The following is a 22,987-nucleotide window of genomic DNA, read 5'->3' as shown; positions in this document are numbered from 1 at the left end:
AATTTATTAGCAGAAAATGTGTTTTGCTGTAAGGCAGACAATTAACAGAGAATTTCTGTTCTGTCAGGAGGCCAAATTATTACTGATAGTTAATACGTACAATTAAAATGACTGCTCTGAAAGGAATGGAATAGATCCAAAATGCATATGGGAACTTCATACAATATATAAAATATATAACTTTTACATTTCATGATTTTAAGTGCATTGTAGTTTTAATGTAAGAAAGAAGCAAACATCTTAAGAGTTCATTTGCAAAATATGCACTGCAGGAGATGTCCCATCTCTGATGGCTCTCCCTGCTAAGCAGGCAACAGGCACAGTAGCACCTACAGAGTCCAGGGGCTGGGAGAGAAACCCCACTCACATTGTTCCTGCTGGCCAGGATAAAGACCCTGCTTTGTAACCCCATTAAGAATTAAAGCAGGATTATACTGATTATAGGAGCCTAGAGAAACTTGTGAGTCTCTGGAGGAACCTGCAGAAATGTAGCAAGACAGAAATAAAGCTGGACTTGCAAGCCTTCAGCTGTACAAGTAGTTCTGAGTTTCACAGAAAGTTTTGTACAAAACCCCCTCTTTTTAACAAACAATAAAAAATAAAAGTTGAATCTTCACTCCTCATGAAGCACAGGTTCCAGCAGCATTCACTGCAGCGTAGTTATTTAATGTGTGTGATATTTGACTTGTATCTCAATTTACTTATCCATGTACCTAGGCCACTTGTGATGTTTCAGGGAGTTTTCATTTTCAGCTGTTCCTATAAAGACACAGACTTCTTTACCAGTTTTGACACCAGCTGACAGATCACTATAAAATCTGAAGGGATCTTAAACCTGCCCCTGTTTTTTCCCCTGCCTCTACCTCAAGTAGAAGAGCACTGCCAATAAATTACGGAAACAAGGTTTCAGTGGGTGGAGGGGGAGGACTTTCTTTTTACTCTAACCTGGACAGTGTTCTACTCCATAGAAAAAGCCAAGAGTAATCTAACAAAAGATGCTTACAAGAAGTGGGGAGCAAATATGCCAAAATAAAATATTTATGATTTTAAAATAGATTATAATCTTGCTTCTGAAACACCAGCATTTGACTCATATGGAAGTTACAAACAATGACACTATATAATTCTTGATGAGGGAAAAAACCTGTTCTTCTGAGGTTTGTACAGCATACAAACCAGTAACTTAACCCCCACGCCCTGAACTCTAAAGCTGACAGGTAAGGCATGAAGCTCTTGCAGCTGATCTACTGGTCCTAAATTCAGGACCTGGGCTCCTCCACAATAGATTACAAGACCTAATCAAGTGGCAGCTCAGCAATTTCTTCATGAGCTATTGTGAAAGAGCACTCTTTTGAGGTGTGATGTAAAAATGGATTTCACCATCCTTCCCTTAGTTGACAAACAGGGTCGGATTTTTCTCCTCTACCCTCTCCCTGATCCTGGGAAATGAAGCTGTATGCACCCTCCTTAGCAAGACTACAGCGGGGCCGGAGGTCATCCTGATGAGACTTCTGCTGCTAACCGCATGCACCACACTCAACCAGCAGCTCCAGAGTAGCTCTCAATCTAACTAGGCTCAGAGAAACAGCAGCTTCTCCAGCTCCAGTGAGACTGAATCCTCATGGTGGTAAGACAATATAAGCATTCCCCAGTTCTAAGGTCCAGGTACCCAAGAATGAAGTTAGACCACAAGCCTTAGGGAATCACAGCTCTTTGTTGCACATTAGAACTGTACATTAAATTACAGGACCAGCAGCCAAACTAAGTGAGAACAGACTCCATATAATTAATGCCACACTATAGATGCTTTGCACACTATCTGATCACAGCTTTGCTATCTAGTTCCAACCTTTTCCAAAGCCTAAAAGAAACAAACAGAATCTTCAGCAGCATCTTAAAATATTATTCCACTTCCTGGACTTTAAGGAGGGCAGCAAAGACACTTTGTGTGAAAGAACTGGGAAAAGGCCATTTATATATTCTACCAGCAGCAGCAAAAGGTTTTAGGTGTTTGCACTTGAGGGCTCAGGGCAGGAGTGAAAAGAAAGTCTTGGAACATCTGCTAAAACAAACAGCTAGAGGTCATATTCAAGGCAGCATATTCAAAACAAATGGGAGTAAGGGCAGGGACCTCTCAAAGGATGCTGGGTACAAATGTCCTGGTTACCCATTACCCACCCAGCACCCCCTCAAAAGTGGCAACCACATTAGAATGAAGTTTCACTGGCTGTTTTTATGTCACGCTTGCTCCACAGATCATCAACAGTCATAGAATCATAGAATAGTCAGGGTTGGAAAGGACCTTAAGATCATCAAGTTCCATGCCCCTGCCATGAGCAGGGACACCTCACACTAAACCATGCCACCCAAGGCTTTGTCCAGCCTGGCCTTGAACACTGCCAGGGATGGAGCCTTCACAGCTTCCCTGGGCAACCTATTCCAGTGCCTCACCACCCTCACAGGGAAGAATTTCTTCCTAATACCTGACCTACATCTAGAACTTCTTCCTTATATCCAATCTAAACTTCCCCTGTTTAAGTTTGAACCCGTTACCCCTTGTCCAATCACTACAGTCCCTAATGAAGAGTCCACCCCCAGCATCCTTATCAGGCAATTCTGCTGGTATAGATCATCCTCTGTAAGAAATAACACATTTGTGTTGGACATTGGGTGCTTTATTAGCTTTTGTAGTCCTACAAGCCTATTAATGAAGATGATTAACAAAACCTAAACTCTCGAAATCTTTACATTGTATGTAGGGGCCAGTGAGACGCACACAGCTGAGTTCTTTTAGGCCTGCATCCAGAAGCTGAGAAAAATAAAGCTAATCTTTGCCTGCATCAATTCACATGGGCTGCACTTCAGGAAGCAAACAGAGCAGCAATGCAGGTGCCACAAAACAAAATAGTTCTGCTGCTGTGGTAGTTGGAACAGTGTGAATGAGAGAGAAGCTTGATATTCAAACCACTTACTCAAAAATGATGGCCATTCCCAAGGCTTCGTCTCCTTTATACAAGCAGACTGAGAAGTAAAAGCCACTTTCAGGAACAGGAATAACTGCTAGTTATTATTTATCTACCATTTCCTAAAAGATTCCCTTGATGATTGTACTTGAAAAACTAGGGCTTATTTCTGCATTCTGCTAGCGCAGAACTCGGAAATCCGTTCCCTCAGTCTGTACACCAAGCAAAAAGGTACCATTTTATTATTACTGTGATCTGCCAGCAACAAAGTTTCAGTCCTTTTTGTGTTTTAATGTGTTAATAATGATCAGCCACCCAGTCACTTTCACAGAAAATACAAGCAGCAGGTTTTTGCCAAGAAGAAGTTCTAAATTAAAAATACCTTCAGGTAACTCCATAAAACATTAAAGACATCATAAATAAACTTATTCTAAAATTCACTTTCCAAACAATAAATAAAACTCTTTCTTATTTGAAAGTGCAAACAGGCTGCATTATAAAAAAACACAGAGCAAGACTGCAGAAGTGCTTAATTATTCAACAGTGACCAAGACACAGTTTCTTGCTTTGGTGCTGCTGGTCATCTAGTGACTTTGTTTTCTGAACCCCATCTAAAGAGAAAAAATATTTTTAAAACATTAATACAGTAGTAAGTATAGCCTAAATACTCAACACATAATGGCCCACTGGAATAACACTGGGGATGGGGAGGGGGACAGAGATTGTCTTCTTCCCCTTACAGAGGAGCATGCAGTAATCATAGCAAGAGAAACACATTAAGGAAAGAAAGCAACTTGTACCAGTTCAGTGTTGAAATGCAAGCATGCCATCTTGAAGAAAACACTCTTAGAAAAATGAGCCCTATTAAAGGTGAATCTTTCTCTAGCTGGGCCTAAAAACCATTAGCAGAGAGAGGGATAAACATGCCCTAACATTTTGCAGTGATTACTAATGCCACACACACTACTCTGAGCCCTTCCCTCGCCCCTTTTCCTGAGCCCATGAGGAAATTGCTAAGAAAGAGAAGTCTCCGCTGATCTCTAGTTCACATTAGGAATTAGCTTGTAGTATGTGGTTATTCATGTGCTACAGACCCCACCTTCAGTCTTTCTTATGCTCCTAGCCTGGTACTCAATTCTTTGAGTAACTGCCAGGTCGCTATCTTTACACTCTGTATCTTTGTGCTTGAGGCACAAAAATTATTTAGCTTCTTTTTCCGCATTATTTTCCCCTCTGGATGAAAAACATTTTAAGGATTGGTAGCTGACAGTAGATGCCATTGGTGGGTCCCTTCTGTAGCACAAAAAGACTTCAAGATAAGACTTGTCCAAACTCTATTTCAGAGGATGACAGCTTCCTTGCTACAGGAGTGCAGGTCAACAAGGATTTTGTGGCCTTTATATTATATATGTGTATATAAACACACAAAAACAAATGCTGATTGAAAAGCACTGGCATAGATTCCACTTCGTAAAAGAAACACTCAAATGTTCTGCAAAACGTGTTTAAATGACTTGGAGGAGTCCAATTTCTCTTGAAAAAGAATGGCACTCTTTATAAAACACAGTATAAAAAGTCTTTACAAAACAAAATCTAAAACCCTACACAGTAGTCTGAAATTATCTGTGTCAAACAGCATATTGTTGACCTTGATAACAGCATTACTAGGTTTTGTAATGTGTGTACCAGTGCCAAGCATTTGTTAAAACAAACTTGTTTTCAACTTACTATTAGTTCATCTATTCAAAAAGCTCAGAGAAGTTTTCACAGCAAAATTTAACTAACTGAAATCAAGATGAATTAAGACTAATCAATTCAAGTTTGTTTAAAACGGGATCTCACTTACTGACTTCAGTCATGACATGAATTAATGAAAAAATTACTTACTTTCCCTGGCTGTGGGGTCATGGAATTCAAGGGCATTGGTGTGCAGTGGATTTAGTTGCCACTGGTAAAAGAAGAAGAAAATGTTTACTTATTCCAGAAGACAGAAAAAGAGCAAAGGGAGAAGGATAAAGTACCCCATTGTTCTTCACTGTAAGGCATGACTAGGGGTGAGGCAGGGAATAAAGGACTCCACCTCCAACACACACTTACTTTGCAAATAAATACCTATTAAGGGATGTATGGTCATTTACTCCCTTGAGAAGGAGAAATGAGCTTGCTCAAACCACCAGTGCTGTTGTTTGCCATGGTGAGCACCCTGAGTGCAAGGGCACTTGGCCACCTTCAAAACCCACTGCAGCTCTTTTGGGAGCTACTGGAAGGGCCTATGTAGTCACACAGTGATCTCCCACATCAGCTGCTGTACTGTGACAGGGAAGCTTGGAGAGAACCTCAGCGTGACGAGGCACTCGAACAACAGCAGTGAGTTAGAGGGAAATCTGCAAGGCAGTTAGAGAAAACAGACACACTTGGCCGCACCCTCTGGCATATGGCACAGCAATTCTCCCCAGTGTTGTAACAGAGCAACCTCTCAATTCTGCTCACTTGACCAAACAACACAAGAAAACACCCCTCTTGCGCCCACTCCACCCTCCCCACAGTGCAGCCCAGTTTTTAGACTATAGTACATTTTTTACTTACTGTAAATTTGCTTACACCCTCAACTTCACCAAACTTCATATAGGATATGTCTGCTTTCTTTTTTCCAGCATCAACATCTCCTGCATAGATTTGCTTGATACCAGCGCCTTTGATTAAAGGGACACATTCATCACATGGACATTTTGTCACAAATATCATGCTTCTCTCATCTGGCTTTATTTCTTGACACCTACAGGCAGTCAAAAACCAGAATTTCAGATATCTTGCTAGTTTTTAATAGTGACAAAATTAATACCTCACAAGAGCAAGCAAAGAAGTGTTACGTGATTCTATGATCTACTCTCAGAAGCCACTTATTCCTAACGAAGTGCACAAGTACACAACGATATCTAGTTTGGTTTTACTCTCTGTGAACAAAACACCCATCCCACCTCTCCACATATATCATTGTTGAAGCCTCAACAATTGCTACTCTTCCTTATTTCAGGTTTCCTGCTAGGACAGCATGGTCCTAGCAGGAAACAGAGGCAGTGGCTTGTATCTGAAGGAGCTGCTATGCATCGGAGTGAATACCCTTTAAAAACCAATTCACTTAAGAAGTCTGAAGAAATCCTAGAAGCTGTGCCCATGCGCATCCAAGTTCTGCATTACAGGCATAAGCAAGACTGCGACTGCAATCCATACTTCATCACACATTCATTCGTCATGGCATTGTTTCTGAACCATCTCATTCTTCTCCCTGGTAAAAATAAGCCCATTACCTGAACGTTAAGGCATTCTGCTCCGCATGTATAATGTATCTGAACTTTCTGATTTCCCGATCTTTTTGTTTATCATCCATGTGTGGAAAATCAGCATATTCAGATCCAACAGGAAAGGCATTGTAACCACAGCCTACAAAATACATTGCTCCTGTTCCATCACAGCTTCTCTGCAACAGTAAGCAAACCATTAAAGTAGGAGACATTTACACTGAGTATTAAGTGAAAGTGTTGTGCAATGTATACTTTCACAGTTAATGCCAAGTTATGGCAGTTAAAAAGAGAACTAGGCTCTTGCTGATGGCTTTCTCTATGGAGCTTTTCCACTGAACACTGCACACAACACACTGCACCAGGCTTTAGGGGCTTTCCTTCTATCAGGTAGTATGGATAGCAGGAACAAAAATGAGGAAGGATTAAGTCCTTGAGCCTTTCTGCAATGTACAAAATTGGAATTAGCTCTTGATGTGCCAGAGACTGCTTCACCTGTCTCTCAACAGACCCAGTGCCCAGTGTGCTAAGTAAGTAGCAATCAGTGATTGAAATCAGGACAAAAGAGAAAACAGCAATGAGCAGCTGATGACTGAAGCGTTAAAAACCAATGAAGAGTATGTTGCAGCTGCATGAAGAATGAGGCTCCCTGGGACTGGTAACACGCATAATCAGAGACATAAAGGAATAAAAACTTTAGCTTGGATGGGAAAAAGCACTGTAACAATACCTGTAGAAAAATACCACTTTGATCCAAAATGTACTAAAGCCACTATGGCATTTCAATGGCAACAAAAATCCTTCAGAGTTTGTGAGGCTTGATTGTACTGAGAGCTCTCCAAAATAAAAGCTGCAAAGAGGGACCTGCAGAACAGGCACAGGCTGCCTGATCAGCAGCTGTGGCAAAACTCTGTAGCCAGGGCACCTGGAGTTAACTGACAATGGCTAAGGAAGCAGGCACACTGGAAAAGTAAGCAGAGACACTGTGGTAGTTACTGAACTCATTTATACTTCCCCTTCATCTTGACAGCATTATCAGAGAAGCAGTCATTAACTTAGTTACTAAAGAATGAGGTTTCTGTAGTGATCTGTGTGTGTGTATGAAAAACGCACGTGCAAAAACTTAAAGCAAAATAACAGCTCAAAGGAGATACAAGTGTATGCATTGTGAGCGCAAGAAAGAGGAACTTTTTCAATACTTACTGATTTTTCTTCTGCCCAAATAATAGCTCCAACTCCTGTTTTATGGTCCTCTAAAATACATAACATTTTAGCAGCAAATAATAAATAAAGCACTTCTGAATTACCTGTACATTAACATACAACATCCTAAAGTAAGGAATAATATTTATTGTTGCATCACGGACAGGAGAAAAGAAAAATTAAGAGCTTCTAAGTCATACATGTCTACTCCAAAAGCTGAGTGTACTTTAACTACAAGGCCAGCCATTCAACACTGCTACATACATTTGTTCACACATGCTAAGGGACAACCAATACATAGACAAGTATATGTGCGCCAAGAATATATGTGGACAGGTTCACATGTGAGATGGCAAACTGATAAAAACCTTCTAGCTGTTTACAATTTAATTACTTAGTTTCTGCCATTCCTTAAGTTTATGGCTCTGTGGTCTGAACTCCTATCAAAATTAGCTGTATTTTATACCTAATTCAGAGACAAAATGTTAATAATCCTATTTTGGGGGGTGTTTCCCATCACCACCACAGGAAAAACAGAACAGAACTTCCATTATGTGACTTGGAAGATTTTCATGGAACTTGGAAATCTTCTCCAGTAGCTACTGATGAGAGTCTTGACCAGTAAAAATTGAGCATATCAAGGAGAAAAAAATGTTTCAGGTTTCCAGTGATGTAGAAGACAATTAACTGTTTCTATCATCCTTGGTCTCACTAACACATACAGTCACCTTAAAGAGGATCTTTCCTGCCAAAGATATGTTTTATGAGGGCTGACTTTATATTCTGCATACTTACTAGTCACTCATGCATATTAAGCCTGAATAGAAAACATCCTATAATCTTGCTCTCCTTATATCCACCTATATAATAACGCAAGCACCTAAATATGTGTGTGTGCCGTTTATTTATTTTATTTCAGGACTAAAGTGGAGTAAGAGTTTTCTCAAAATCCAGACCTGAACAGCACAGGTAAAACCGAATTTTGCTGCCTCAAGAATGAATAGTAAAGTTTGCTCATTCCACTGTGCTCTGTACAACAGCAGATGTACAAAAAAAAAATCCAACTGGTTCCATGAAACTTCCAAATTATTTGTAACAATTCCATCTCTTCTGCAACTTTGGGTGACCAGATTCACAGAGGGTACCAAGGGAAAAAAAAAAAAAAATAATCTTTAAATATGTAATATGCTTTGTTTGCAAGGGTTTTTAAAAAGCAACTATCCTATCTAGATGAAAAAAGCCAATGCTAACGAGTACTACTAAGTTTTAACTCTTCATAAGTCTTCATATTCTATTCTCTGCAAGAACGTACCAATTTACTGCATTGCTACCCAAACAGAATAAAGTAGCTAACAGAAGTCATCCGTATCATCAAAAGGTGGTCAATAACTATCCTTCTACCCAAAAAGCCTGTACATCAAAATTCCAGCATCCCTGCAAAGAAACCCTCCATCAGATATAGAAGCATTTTCACTAATAAGATTAGAACTAAGAAACTTAATACAACTGTACTTAATGCCTTAGTGAAAGGCCTTTGTTTCACTCTTTTTTTCTGAAGAAGTGTACATAATCTGCTTGAAATATTGGCATGTATTTGATAACAGAAGCATCTTGTGAAGCCACAGTAAAAAGAGCCTCAGAGCAGCCTGAAGAATTCAAATGCCATTGTATTCTTTTTCTAGACAGGTGTTGGACATGTTGGCAGGGCAGGATTTCCTAAGTACCTGCACTGGTTTTCTCTTGGAAAGCTTTCACTCACAATACTATGTACCCCTGTGGAGTTTTTACTATTACTGCCATTCCTGTTTCACAGATGTAGAAACAGAATTCAGCAGCTTGCTCAAGGAATTATTTGGTAGACTAAGACTGGAATGAGGAACTTGCTCTTCTCATGAGACCCATTCTTCCTGCAGTACTGTAACAACTCACCTGTCCGGTATGCAAGTAGTCTGGCTTGTATCATACAGTGCCTTGCAATTTCTTGGGGCAAACTCTGATGATCTGTTTCATTTGTTCGTTGTGATTCACTGTTGTAAAATCCAAAGCATCCAAAGACAGGGACACTGGCAGCCACTGTGGCCAAGACCAAGACAAGATCTTTCATATTTTGCCTCAGGTTGCTGAAGTACGGATTTTCACAGAGGTTCTCCAGTCCTATTGTCATCAATATTTTCTTGTGCATTTCCTCATTTGAAATTAGGAATAAACTTTCATACTCTTTTATTCTCTCTTGTCTACATGCAGTGTAAAAGTCAGCATTAGAGTCAGGCTGAGATTTTACTATTTTTTGAATAAAATCAAACTTGGTGGAAGTTTCTTCAACAAATTGCACCATGGAGCACCCCAAGGGCTGAAGCAGCACGCACACACGAGCACGACTATTTGACTTCAGTCTTTCTACTGCTTTGGCATCTAGCTTTGCATCATCCGTAGTCATGGGATTGGACGCCTCATTCTGCAAGCTGATTTCAGGATCTGCAGGCCAGTAAGAAATCCTGTTCACCCCAGCTGGAAGAGAACATAATGCAGCAAAAGGAACCATACAGGTACAGTGGAACACAAACCGCATATTCAACACTACTGTTTAACCCTGGTTTTACTCCTTTTAAGGCCCTGAATGCTGCTTGAGGGGTATCTGGACAACAAAAATGCTACTAGATACAAGTATCAAGAGGTTATCTAACTTGTTAATCAGACTGTAGACAAAAACTGGAGTTTTCTAAATTCTAAGATCTTTGTGACAGTCTAATTTTGTATCTCAACTACACCAGATATATTAATACCACACAAAAAAGCTAGCACTAACAGAAGCTGTTTCTGAGAGTAAGAATCAATGCTTGCAGAAGGGCTGTCCTAGCAGATCCCATTTAAGGAAGTGAATAATCTGACTTGTTTTCATCTGACTTGGGAAAAGGAAAACCTTAAGTATTCCCTGTGATTTCTGCATAAAAGGCACCCTTTCTCTGGTTCCACTGACAAGCAATGGGAGGGCAAGGAAAAATGTAGCTATTTAGGCCTAATTATTAGGCTTAGGGTTGGTTGCTTTGGCAAAGTGCAACTGGATTGTCAGGATCTCAGCAGTGCATCCCAACCAAGAGACAAGCATCACCAATAGTAATAGCTGCACAGATAAATAGTGTCTCAGTAGCAAACCCTAATCTATTGATCATCAGCTCCAGGAAAATGTACATTCAATACTGTTTTCAGCCTTGTGGAAAATACCAGTGCAGGCCACACAAGTTAGGGATTTGCTTTCACAACTGGGACAGTCCAAAGAGAAAACGAGCTTTCAGATACTACCAGTCACAAGTGTCACATTTACCCCAAATCTACTGCAGTCATTGCTTACCGTTTACAATCATTTTTAAACAGGTTGAACACGGCTTTCTGGAGAAATAAAGATCACAGTTTTTAAGTCTTGATCCATGTTTTATGAGTGCAATCTGGCCAGCATGCAAGTCTGTACTGGAACAATGAAGACCAACAATCTTCATATTTTTCACCACAACTAGGCCACTCTTCTTCACCTACAGAAAAATGCATTTCTATTATTTTACTTTTTTTCAACATCAGTCCATAGCAATGTTACAGCTCCTCCTTAGGGAACACTGACCAACCAGGATCAGAGCATATGGCTCTTCATTACCAATTGTGATATGAATCATTAAGCAATCTCTGTTAACACTTCCCAAAGCAGTATTTTTGTGTGCATGTGTAGTTTCTACATGTGCTTTTTAATATCAGCATGCTGTGCCCCTGTCAAGCTTCAAACAGGGACTTGTAGCAAATTCATGATTTTGTTTTGGTCATTGCTTTGCACATACCAAATTCCAGGCACAGCACAGAAAATTCTGTCAATTATAGCTGAAAAACCCTCTGAATCATCCAGCATCTGGAAATGCTATGAATTTAATTTCAATTTCTGTTTTAGCTTAATTTCTGTTTTAAGCTTAACAATAGCTTCTTTAGCTTTACTTCTGTCTCTTCATTTATAGAAATGAATCCAGGTTCTAAAGAATATTCCATGGAAAAAGTCTGCGTACCATAGACAAAAGCTCTTACACATGGATTCCCATGTATTGTAAGGAAACTGGACACAAGCTAGTTTGATGAAGCCAGTGAAACACATCTCATTATGCAGTTCAGCTGTTACCAGAACACTGTCACCTTGGATCTGTAAATTACCCGATTTCTTCGTGGTTTCAGAAATGAGTCTGTACTAAAACCCTACAAGATAATCCAAGTCCCATTCCTAACTGAATTACTAAATTTGAACCTGCTTCTGAAGTCTGTATAGTGGCAGACTTAACCTATAGATACAGGTATATACTATAGGTATAGACTCATCTATACCTCTTTCAGACATACCAAACTCTGAAAATTAGGCCTGTCACTCAAATTCTTTTCCTGTCTTTTTGTGTCCTGGGTGATCCATGTGCCATGGATCTTAGCACATGGTTGTGCTCTGCACAAAGTAAGAACAGTTAAGAACTCTGATCACAGAACAAAACATGCTGTTCCAGGACACTCTGAAGTGTAACTGGCTACTATTTAGCAGATCCATTGTCAAGGATGGTTTCTTTTCACTGTAACTAAGGTAGTTATCTACAAGTTCTTGATCAACAAACATTTCAGATAGTTCTGTGCACCTCCACTCTATAACAGAACTCATCTACAATCATGAATATTTTAATTCTAAACGAGTACCTCTATACCATCAACCACGCTGTTTTTAAAGTTACAATCAGCATATGCTAAGAAGTGCCCAGTATACACCATGCCTCTTTTGTTAGGCTCTTCAAAATAGTCCCCATTTTTTAGCATTTGCTTCAGCTGTCAGGGGTACAGTTTTTCAGAAGCAGCTATTTAACCAGTCTGCTATTTTTCTCCCACCACTGGATTTTTTTCTCCTCCTAATAAATAACTGAAAAAAATATTATCAGCAGATTTGTTTGGTTTGGATTTTTTTCCTCTGAATTATCTGTCGTGTAAACAGCAGTTGTTACATGCACTGCAGGAACTGTTCAGAAAGACCAATTAACACTAAGCAGATTTACCTGTGATTTCTTTTGTTGCTCAGTCGAAGGAAAGAGCTCCATCCAGAGGCTGAACAAAGTAAAAAGATTGACTTTAGAAAGTCTTGGCATTTGACCTGTCATTTGAAGAAGAAAAAAAAAATTATTAAAGAATATTTCTAAAGATACCCCACATTGTTGTTGTACACCACAGCTGCTACAGAAGCTGGTTCATCTACCACTTCTGCTATTTACAGCAGCTAAATCCACACTGTATTCGTCAGGGCAGTAACCGTCAACTCAGAATGCTCACATCTGGATGCAGAGCTCAGATCTGTGCAACAAGAGAAAGTGATGAAACTTTCACTGAAATTATGTGAGTTAATTCGGCTCAGAGGTGAAGAGTAGAAATCAAAGATCAGGTCCCACAGAACTTAAAGTGCTTAAATGACTCAGAAATGCTTACAGAAATCTGAGACACAGCTTCTGATTCAGCTTCAGGCTCACCACAGATGCAAGCAAAAACATCCAGGCACGCATCATGATCTTACACTGACACCCGCAGCAAGAGTGGATGAGCCATTGTGAAACCTTCCAGTTACATCTGTTCTGCAGAAACCTACTTTTGGATTTTTAGTCTGCTTAAACTTTGGTTAGAGTTTTACAAAAAGTTAAACCTATTTTTCATGCTGTTACTTCTGACTAAACAATCAAAGCGGTAGCAAAGAATCCTTTCTCCACCCACTGCCTTGTGCTGTGTTGTTCTTCTGCTAAAAAACTGGACATGCTGAGAACCAGTGCTCAGCATTACCGAGTATCCCACAAATGAAAATGGAAGAAGTACTGCACCAGTGCTTGCACCATCCCAGAAGTAAAGCTGTCTTGACTCACACTTGGCAAGAAGTTTAATTATGTCTTCGAAAAGCTCCAGTCCCTACTTCAGGGGTGCTTAAAGAGAGCTGTAAAACCACATATTCTTCTGCAGGTCTCAAGTATGCTCAGTAGTTTTATTTCTGTTTTTATCCCTTCCCACGAATGTTAAAGTTTGTGCAAAAGAGGAAGAGGCAGAGGTAAGAACAGAACAGAGAAAAACATTTGTTTAAGCAGTCCCACCAGTTTGGAAGAAACATAATCAGACACTAAGATTCCTTTGGTGGGGAAGAAGGTTAATTTAATGACATGTCTGTGAACCCAAACAATTAGGACAGCAGATAAACATGCAACCCATGACTGAAATACCATTTTCAGGCAGCATTTTAGCAGGCTTTTTTTCATGCAAAAGTGTGATTTTGGAAAGCAGCTACAGACCTCTCAGCAGCACCAGCTGATGCCACACTGCCCACTACTCCTTAGGCTGCCCAGATACGCTTTCCCACTGTACACAAGCACTGCAAGGGGCACTGGTCAGCACAATCAGATGCGTGTGCTAGAAATGTACAAGGCAAGTGGCCCACATGAAGATTTGTTGTCACTTGTCCTAATAATAAACTGTAAAAGTAAGTCTACAAGCCACATCTAAACAAGCAGATTTTTTTTGTCTTAGTCATTCTCATTATGGCCTCTGTTCATTCCTGTTGTAGCACACACATGTACACTTCCTAAATGGCAAGCTAAAATAAACAGCGGCACTGATACCAAGTCACATGTATACCATCATGTTTTCTAAAAGGGATTACGACTTGGCATAAGGAGTAGATTTAAAACAGAATACACCAGAAACAAGTTTGAATTACTGTTTTCTTGGACCTAATCTGAATGTGACCTGTCAAACACACAGGAAACAAACTGAAGAATGTGTTGTGAATAGACCTGAATTTATAATGAAGCAAAATATTATGATGAAAAAAGAAAGACCTGTGGTCACAGTTACTGTATCTATGTATCCACACCTTTATCAACTTAGTTAAAGGGTCCTGTAAATTCAACAGAGTGAAGAGAATACTGATTAAAGTGGCCTGGAAATAAGGTAGAAGACATCATACAGAATTTAAGCAAAACTGTCTATAGAAAGAGTACTCTTTCAATGTGCACTGAGTCTTCACAGCTTCCCTACTTTACACAGCTTCTCTGCTTCATACAAAGGTATGATTTTATTCCTCCAGGTTAGGGATCTCAACCAGTGAGAGGCAGGTTCAAGGGAGAGTGGTCTGTGAAGGCCAGCATCAAAAACCCTGCCATGCCTGCACCTGAAGGCTAAAAGGAGCAGGGCACTGTTCATCCGGACACGGTTCAGATACAGGATTATGCCATGGTTGCAACATAGGAGTCCCTAGTGCAAAGTCCGAAAGAAGTCATGTTCCAAGCACGGAACTAGTACTGTGTTTTGACATCATCGAGGAGGAAATCAGTGACGTCACACTCCTGTCTGGGGAAAGTAGATGAGAAACCGTTTTCTTTGCTCACTTGGAAATAGGATTTTCATTAAACTAGAATGAACACCACCCCCACCCCCAACCCCCTTTACCTATCAAGGAGACCTGGCAACCCTGTTGTGGTCCTCAGTTTGAGAGCTATATATACAGCCCATGGGTGACCTGTATGTATACCCCACTCTGCTGGGCCTGCAGCGATGGAATACATGGAATCTATCAAAATCTGCATTATATCGACATCCCCTGCGCTGTGACAAAGTTGCTCTCTACTAAAATTCATGGGCACTGCTACGGGGTTAGTAGAGACACCCCGCGGAAGGAAAGCATTTTAATGCAGACTGCATTTCATACACATTAAAAATACACAGTGTAGGACTGGGAATAACTTTGGCAGAGGAGGAAACAAAACACAAGCACGTATGATCAGAAGGCCCTATGACTAAGAGCACAGGCAAGTAGGGGCGGGGATACTCTTACTGCCCTGTCTGTAACGGGCAGGAGCACCCTATGAAATAGCAGTTGAGCGGGGGCCGCACGGCGCCGGGGAGGGCAGAGCCTCACAGCGCCCCGAGGAGAGGACACACCGCACGGTGCCCGGCGTTCCGAAACACCCGGCAGGCAAGAAGAGACCCGCGAGAGGCCTGCCAGCACCCCCCCCGCCGCCGCTCCCCTGCCTCCGCCAGCCGTTACTGCCAGCTCCCCACCGCGGCGGGATCGCAGCTCTCTCCCGGCCGGGGAGGCCCCAGCCCCCCGCTCCGCAACCGGCCCCCCCCGCGGCGGGCACCACTCACCGGCCATGCTGTCGGTCTGTGTGCTCGCTGCGCTCACCCGCGGCCCCTCCGCCGCCTCCTCTGCGCCGTGCATCGGTGCCGGTACCGGTGGCCGTGGCGGCGGCGCTACCGCCCGCTGCCCCGCGCCCCCCACCCCCCAGCCTCGCCCCGCCCCGCCCCATGGTGACCCCGCTCCTCCCTCAGGGCGTCGCGGCGGCGGGGCCGTCAGCGTGGCAACCGCCGCTGACGGGCGGGCCCCTCTGCCAATAGACACCGGGAGGGAGAGAGGAGGCGGGGCTTGTGCGATGGGCGGAGCGGCGGCTCCGGGGCACCGGGGAGCGCTGTTCTGTCCGGCGCGGTCTGCGCTGTGCTGCGGTTGGAGTCGCCCCCCTGCACCGCAGCTCCGGTCTGGCCCTTGGTGGCCTCCCCGAGAAAATCCAAGCCCGCGGGCAAAAGAGGGATCCGAGGAACAGGCGGTCAGCTGCACGGCGCAGAAGGGGCTTCTGCATCCAGGTTGGGGAGCAGGGAGCTGGCAGCGTGAGGGTTTCTGTTCGAGGGGGTCATTTCTTTTGTACCCTGCTAATCGTCTTGCTGGTGTAGCTAGCTTGGTGGAGTGTGGGGAGTCGTGTTCCTTTCTGCCGTTGCTGCAGCACGACTGTTCTTCAGCAGAGATATTAGACTGGCAAATCCCATCCTTTCATCTGTGCTATGTGCTTCCTCTGGGGAAGGAGAGCATAGCTTCCCCAGGCTGGTTTGGTTTTGTTGGTAGTAACTTTCCAGTGCAGGGTTACTACAGTAATTACACCTGAGTAGGAAAGTGAGCAAGGAACTTAGCGCTGTAGTGAGTCTGAAGATAGGTCTCCTTTTCCTCTTTTAACATGTATGTTATGGATGCTGTGATGAGACCAAAACTCTTCATCATGTATGAATCGATGTTTGGACTCTGCAAGACTGGCACTGGGATTGCTACTTTTCCAAGGTCATGGTGAGGGAAAGGTTGGAAGAGAGCAGGAAAGGAGCTGGTTGGTTGGTTTGTTTCTTCAGTTCCGTTGCTTTCCTTGGTTTGGGTGCTTTGTTTGCCTTTTTTTTTAACCATCTTTGTCTTGATTTGCATAAATAATTGAGGCTGCACCTGGGCATGGGGCTCCTGGGAATAAATCAGTCGGGGCTCTTCTATTTTCGTTGACAGCATTCCTCCTTACACTATCACCAGAGGCAGCCGTGCCAGGCCTGGAAACTCCCCAGACTCCATCCCTTTCCTAAGCGTCTGACCCGGTGGTGACTGAGCACTAACAAAAAAGCATGGCAAGCTCATGAATGCAGTTTGCTGCGCTGATATTGTACTAAGTATACAAAAGGAGTATTTTTAAGAGGGATTCAAATGACTCTGCCAGGAAACCAGACCACTTCCACGGTCTGCCGCTGGGAGAAGAAGTCTTCTGCTGCAGCACCTGAGGCTGAGCAGGAGCAGCCCAAGCCTGAAGCTCCTGGCAGAAACATGGTCACCCCACGAGTAGTGAGACAGGGTCCCAGCCACAAGGAACCTGTACAAGGCCCTGCCTGAACACCCAGCAGGCTTAGGGAGCAGGTGGGTGCCAGGGTGATCTTCCCTGGGAAAGGGCATTTCCTTCCCTCCTCCTGCTCCACCTCCTGTTTGCGGTACCTATGGAAATATCTGCCTGGCAAATGTTTACCTCCCAGCACAATTTGTAGCCGGTGATAAAGGAAGTCATTATCAGGACACCACAGGCATGTAGAAGAAGCTTCATGGCTGCGTATAAACGTAAAATTTCCTTCCCAGTCTACATAAATTTACTAGGATTGCTGTTAAAAGTAACTTGCTCAAACAGAAAATACCAGCTCTTCTTTCATTATAACATTTTAATGACACTCTCCTCCCCAGCAAACGCATCCCAAGCCAAGCCCTGCAGACAGCTGGTCTTGCCCAGTACGAAGCCAACAGAAGAAGAAAACTTAATGTGTGTGCAATGAGCTACGGGTTTTTCTGTCTTCTTTTTTGTATCCAGTGACTCAGAGCTGTGGATTGTTAAATGGAGAAATGGTGAGGTTTTAAAAGCCCAGAGTAGGCTCAGATTCAACTTTGCCTTGAGATGTCTGAGCTGGATGCTGAGTTCTGCCTTCCTGTGGCAGCAAACACCATTGCAGGGAGCTCCAGCATAGAGTAACCACCATGGTTACATCTTTGAAGCACAGACATGCTAATTGACAAGGGTTAACAGAGGGCAAGCACAGACATACCACCAGTGTTGCTCCTGTAAGCACAGTCCAGACCATGAGGCAGTGGAGACAAGCTGCTAACATTTACCAGACATTGTGGTGATGAGGAAGTGATAGGAATAGCTGAACTCTTACAGATATGGGGGATTAGTTGCTGGTATATAAATAAGAGACCTTATTTGATACGTGTGTTTCTGCTGGAAAACCGTGTCGCTATTCCAGTGTAAATACTCAACTACCTTAGCAAAATGTACTCTCTCGAGCTTATTAGAATCATAGAATCATAGAATAGTTAGGGTTGGAAAGGACCTTAAGATCATTTAGTTCCAACCCCCTGCCATGGGCAGGGACAACTTGCACTAACTCATATCACCCAAGGCCTCGTCCAAGCTGGCCTTGAACACTGCCAGGGATGGAGCATTCATAACCTACCTGGGCAACCCATTCCAGTGCCTTACCACCCTAACAGGAAAGAATTTCTTCCTTATACCCAATCTAAACTTCCCATTTAAGTTTTAACCCATTACCCCTTGTCCTATCACTACAGTCCCTAATGAAGAGTCCCTCTCCATCATCCCTATAGCCTCTCTTCAGATACTGGAAGGCTGCTATGAGGTCTCCACGCAGCCTTCTCTTCTCCAGGCTGAACAGCCCCAACTTTCTCAGCCTGTCTTCATGCGGGAGGTGCTCCAGTCCCCTGATCATCCTCGTGGCCCTCCTCTGGACTTGTTCCAACAGTTCCATGTCCTTTTTATGTTGAGGACACCAGAACTGCACACAATACTCCAGGTGAGGTCTCATGAGAGCAGAGTAGAGGGGCAGGATCACCTCCTTCGACCTGCTGGTCACGCTCCTTTTGATGCAGCCCAGGATACGGTTGGCTTTCTGGGCTGCCAGAGCACACTGAAGCTGGCTCATGTTCATTTTCTCATCAACCAACACCCCCAAGTCCTTCTCCACAGGGCTGCTCTGAATCTCTTCTCTGCCCAACCTGTAGCCGTGCCTGGGATTGCTCCGACCCAGGTGTAGGACCTTGCACTTGGCATGGTTAAACTTCATGAGGTTGGCATCAGCCCACCTCACAAGCGTGTCAAGGTCCCTCTGGATGGCATTCCTTCCCTCCAGGGTATCAACCGAACCACACAGCTTGGTGTCATTGGCAAACTTGCAGAGGGCGCACTCAATCCCACTGTCCAGGTCAGCGATGAAGATGTTAAACAAGACCGGTCCCAACACCAGTCCCTGAGGGACACCACTCGTTACTGGTCTCCAGCCGGACATTGAGCCATTGACCACAACTCTTTGTGTGCAGCCATCCAGCCAGTTCTTTATCCACCGAGTGGTCCATCCATCAAATTGATGTCTCTCCAATTTAGAGACAAGGATGTCATGTGGGACAGTGTCAAACGCTTTGCACAAGTCCAGGTAGATGACATCAACTGCTCTCCCCCTGTCCATCAGTTCTGTAGCCCCATCATAGAAGGCCACCAAATTGGTCAGGCAGGATTTCCCCTCAGTGAAGCCATGCTGGCTGTCACCAAGCACCTTGTTGATTTTCATGTGCCTTAGCATGCCTTCCAGGAGAATCTGCTCCAAGATTTGGCCAGGCACAGAGGTGAGACTGACTGGTCTGTAATTCCCCAGGTCATCCGTTTTCCCCTTCTTGAAAATGGGGGTTATATTTCCCTTTTTCCAGTCGTCGGGAACTTCACCTGACTGCCATGATTTTTCAAATAAGATGGACAGTGGCTTAGCAACTTCATTCACCAGCTCCTTCAGGACCCGCGGATGGATTTCATTAGGACCCATGGACTTGTGCATTTTCAGGTTTTTAAGATGGTCTTGAACCAGTTCCTCTCCTACAGTGGGCGCAAGGTCTTCATTCTCATAGTCCCTGCGTCTGCCTTCCAAGACTTGGGTGGTTTGGTCAGAGCCTTTGCCAGTAAAGACCGAGGCAAAGAAGTCATTCAGAACCTCAGCCTTCTCCAAATCCTGTGTAGCCAGTTCTCCCAAGAGCTTCCTGAGGGGGCCTACGTTCTCCCTAGTCTGTTTTTTATTTGCTATGTACCTGTAGAATCCCTTCCTGTTATCCTTAACATCCCTAGCCAAGCTTAATTCTAACTGGGCCTTAGCTTTCTTAACCTGGTCCCTAGCTTCACGGACAACATCCTTGTATTCCTTCCAGGCCACCTGTCCTTGCTTCCACTTATTATAAGCCTCTTTTTTCATTTGAATTTTCCTCAGGAGCTCCTTATCCATCCAAGGAGGTCTCCTGGCCCTCCTGCTGCACTTCCTTCTAGTTGTGATGCAACACTCCTGAGCTTGTAGCGGATGATCCTTGAATATCAACCAACAGTCTTGGGCCCCCCTGCCCTCTAGGGCTATATCTCATGGAATCTTCCTAAGCAGGTTCCTGAAGAGGCCAAAGTCTGCTCTTTTGAAGTCCAGGGCAGTGAGCTTGCTGCACGCTCTTCTCACTGTCCTGAGGATCTCAAATTCGAGCATCTCATGATCGCTGCATCCAAGGCTGCCCTGGAGAGTCACATTTCCAACCAGCCCTTCCCTGTTGGCGAGCACGAGGTCAAGCATGGCACCTCTCCTTGTCAGCTCCTCTATTACTTGCAGAAGGAAGTTGTCTTCCACACAATCGAGGAACCTCCTGGATTGCTTGTGCCGGTCTGTACCGTCCTTCCAACAGATGTCAGGGTGGTTGAAGTCACCCATGAGAACAAGGGCCTGCGAGCGTGAGGCTTTTCCTATCTGTCTATGGAGTGCTTCATCCGCAGGTTCTCCTTGATCAGGCGGTCTGTAACGGACCCCCACAGTAATGTCTCCCGTAGCTGTTCTCCCTTTAACCCTGACCCACAAACTCTCTGTTAACTGCTCACCTGTCCCCAGACAGAGTTCCATACTCTCCAGCCTATCCCTAACATAAAGGGCAACTCCCCCTCCTGCTTGCCAGGCCTGTCTTTTCTAAAGAGCCTGTAACCTTTCACTCCAACACTCCAGTCATAGGAGCCATCCCACCATGTTTCTGTGATGCCTATTATACCATGCCCCCGTAGACGTGCACACATCTCTAATTCCTCGTTTGTTCCCCATGCTACGGGCCAATACAAGACCTCTAATAATAAGCTGAATAAGGAGAGAGATATAAAACTAAAGAGGAAAAGGAAAAAAATCAATAAGCACAAGTGATGCACAAGTCAATTGTTCACCATCCACTTACCATACCTAGCCTGACCTGATTGGTTCCTTCTGCGTAACCTACCATTTTATGTACTGGGCACAGCATGCTGTAGTATGAAATAGTATTCAATACTAGCAATTAGTAGTTAACTAGTAATAGGATGGCTCGTTCAGGTCAGGTGCTCTGTCTCTGCTCCCTCCTGGCTTCTTCTGCCCCTGTTAAAGGTAACGGAAAGTCCTGGACTCTTCCAAAATTGATATGGAACAGCACTGAAGGCTCCACTCTGTTCTTTTTCCTATGCACGGAGCTTAAAACTACATTGAAATTTTGGGACTTGAGAACATTTCCCAGAAACCAGTGCACACTTTGCTAATGTTGCTGTTTCATGGTAGGAGGCGGCTCTGGGATGCAGACCTCATTTCTCTTTCCCTAACACAGATAATGGAGGTGAAGCCAGGTTGCGAGGCACGCAGAGAGTCGTAGTGTGAGATTGCAGATATTGGAGACTAGTCAGTCATGGAGCCAGGACTGAGGAGTGAATTGGACTGAATGATGATCCCACAGCCTGAATCTCTGAAACTCAGCAATATGAATAGTTGTCACCTGTCGTGGTTTAAAACCAGGCAGGGGGCTCGTTCACTCACTCCCCTCCCCCCCTTCTTGCTCTCCCCCTACTCCCAGAGGGACGGAGAGGAGAATCAAAAAGAATGCAACTCCCACGGGTTGAGATAAGAACAGTTTAGTAACTAAGGTATAACACAAATCACTACTGCTACCACCAATGATAATAATGATAAAGGAAATAACAAGGGAAGAGAATACAACACCTCAGCACCAGCTGACCGATAACTCGCCCCCCCCCAGCCTGACCAAGCACCGACCCATACCTCCTCCAAGCCGGCAGTCCCAGCCCTTCCGGCTAACTCCCAGTTACATCCCGGGCATGACGTGCTGTGGTATGGAATACCTCTTTGGTCAGTTTGGGTCAGGTGTCCTGTCTCTGCTTCCTCCCGGCTTCCCTCCTCCCTGGCAGAGCATGAGGCTCACAAAGTCCTTGGCCAAACCAAAACATCCTTGTTATCAGCTCTGTTCCCAGGCTGAAAGTCAAAACACAGCACTGCACCAGCTACCAAGGAGGAGAAACATGACTGCTACTGCTGAACCCAGGACATCGCCCTAAATTTAAGTAATTAGTCCATTTTCTAGAGCAAATGAAAAAAACAAATGTGCATGTGCGTAGCACCACTCATCATATGGATTTTTCTAACATTGCAGGATAAAAGTCTTAAATTTCAAGAAAAGGTTTAGTAGAATTTGGCTTGTCTTTTGGTACCAACTTATCAGCTGTTATTTTAAGTAACAATTACGGATTAACTGTTTTCAACATTTTCGTATCAAAGCAGACACTTAAGGGACCATAATCTTAATTTATAATTTGAAACATTCAGTTCAGTGGTAAATGAATGGAGCTGATATTCAGCATTTATTTGGATAAATGGCTTCAAATTTCTCCTCTAAATACCATTATTGCTTCACAATTTTCGATTTGTCGATGCTGTTTAATTTTGATTCTTCGGGAACACCGTGTCTTCTTTACGCTTTACACTTCCTGTATTGTTTATAAGGTAGAGACACTCCCTGAGAGAATAATGTGCAGATTAAAATCTGAAGTGCTTGGGGAAAATGTATCTAATGATCGGCATGGGATTTAATCACTCTTCTGAAGAACAGGGGATTCTCGTCTGTCATTGCTTTTAGGGACTGGAGATTTTAAGATGGCAACTGAAAAGTAGACACGGGTTAAAAGTTCACTTTTCAGTAACTCTGGTGTCCTTGCCAAGTTTGGTATGCTACCTAATCAGGAATTCCAAGCTATATCTACATTAATAACAGCAGCAAATCCTTAGGAGAGCTTGTTGTCATTCTGCTTGAGGATT

General features: G+C 43.5%; 1 protein-coding gene across 2 annotated transcripts; it reads right to left on the bottom strand.

Annotated features, from left to right (window-relative positions):
* Positions 1-3,174: 3,174 nt before the first annotated feature.
* Positions 3,175-15,797, bottom strand: CDADC1 (cytidine and dCMP deaminase domain containing 1). 2 transcript variants are annotated; one of them, XM_061457390.1, is made up of 9 exons: positions 15,644-15,797; positions 12,523-12,617; positions 10,815-10,992; positions 9,395-9,973; positions 7,466-7,515; positions 6,272-6,441; positions 5,550-5,739; positions 4,851-4,911; positions 3,175-3,574 (listed from the first exon to the last, which is right to left on the bottom strand). In XM_061457390.1, the coding sequence occupies exons 1-9, from the start codon at positions 15,714-15,716 to the stop codon at positions 3,501-3,503; spliced, it is 1,470 nt and encodes a 489-aa protein (XP_061313374.1). In that variant the 5' UTR covers positions 15,717-15,797; the 3' UTR covers positions 3,175-3,500. The 2 variants fall into 2 exon arrangements, with proteins under 2 accessions (XP_061313374.1, XP_061313373.1); XM_061457389.1 differs by having other exon boundaries at positions 12,523-12,571; positions 15,644-15,767.
* Positions 15,798-22,987: the final 7,190 nt, after the last annotated feature.

The sequence above is a fragment of the Pezoporus flaviventris genome, unplaced genomic scaffold (assembly GCF_033815535.1).
Source record: "Pezoporus flaviventris isolate CSIRO_AGI_PZ_B2104156 unplaced genomic scaffold, CSIRO_AGI_Pfla_v1 ptg000025l, whole genome shotgun sequence".
NCBI classification, from domain to species: domain Eukaryota; kingdom Metazoa; phylum Chordata; class Aves; order Psittaciformes; family Psittacidae; genus Pezoporus; species Pezoporus flaviventris.
Note: the sequence above shows the minus strand (reverse complement) of the source record. Positions and strands in the feature narration are given on the sequence as shown.

Bases quoted from the DNA above. Each gene is read 5' to 3' on its own strand.
- CDADC1 (XM_061457390.1), bottom strand. From the start codon at position 15,716: ATGCACGGCGCAGAGGAGGCGGCGGAGGGGCCGCGGGTGAGCGCAGCG. The intron at 9,974-10,814 runs GTAAGCAATGAC...GTTCTCTTCCAG, and splicing joins TTTAAAAATGATTGTAAACG to CTGGGGTGAACAGGATTTCT. The intron at 3,575-4,850 runs GTAAGTAATTTT...TTTTCTCTTTAG, and splicing joins TGACCCCACAGCCAGGGAAA to ATGGGGTTCAGAAAACAAAG.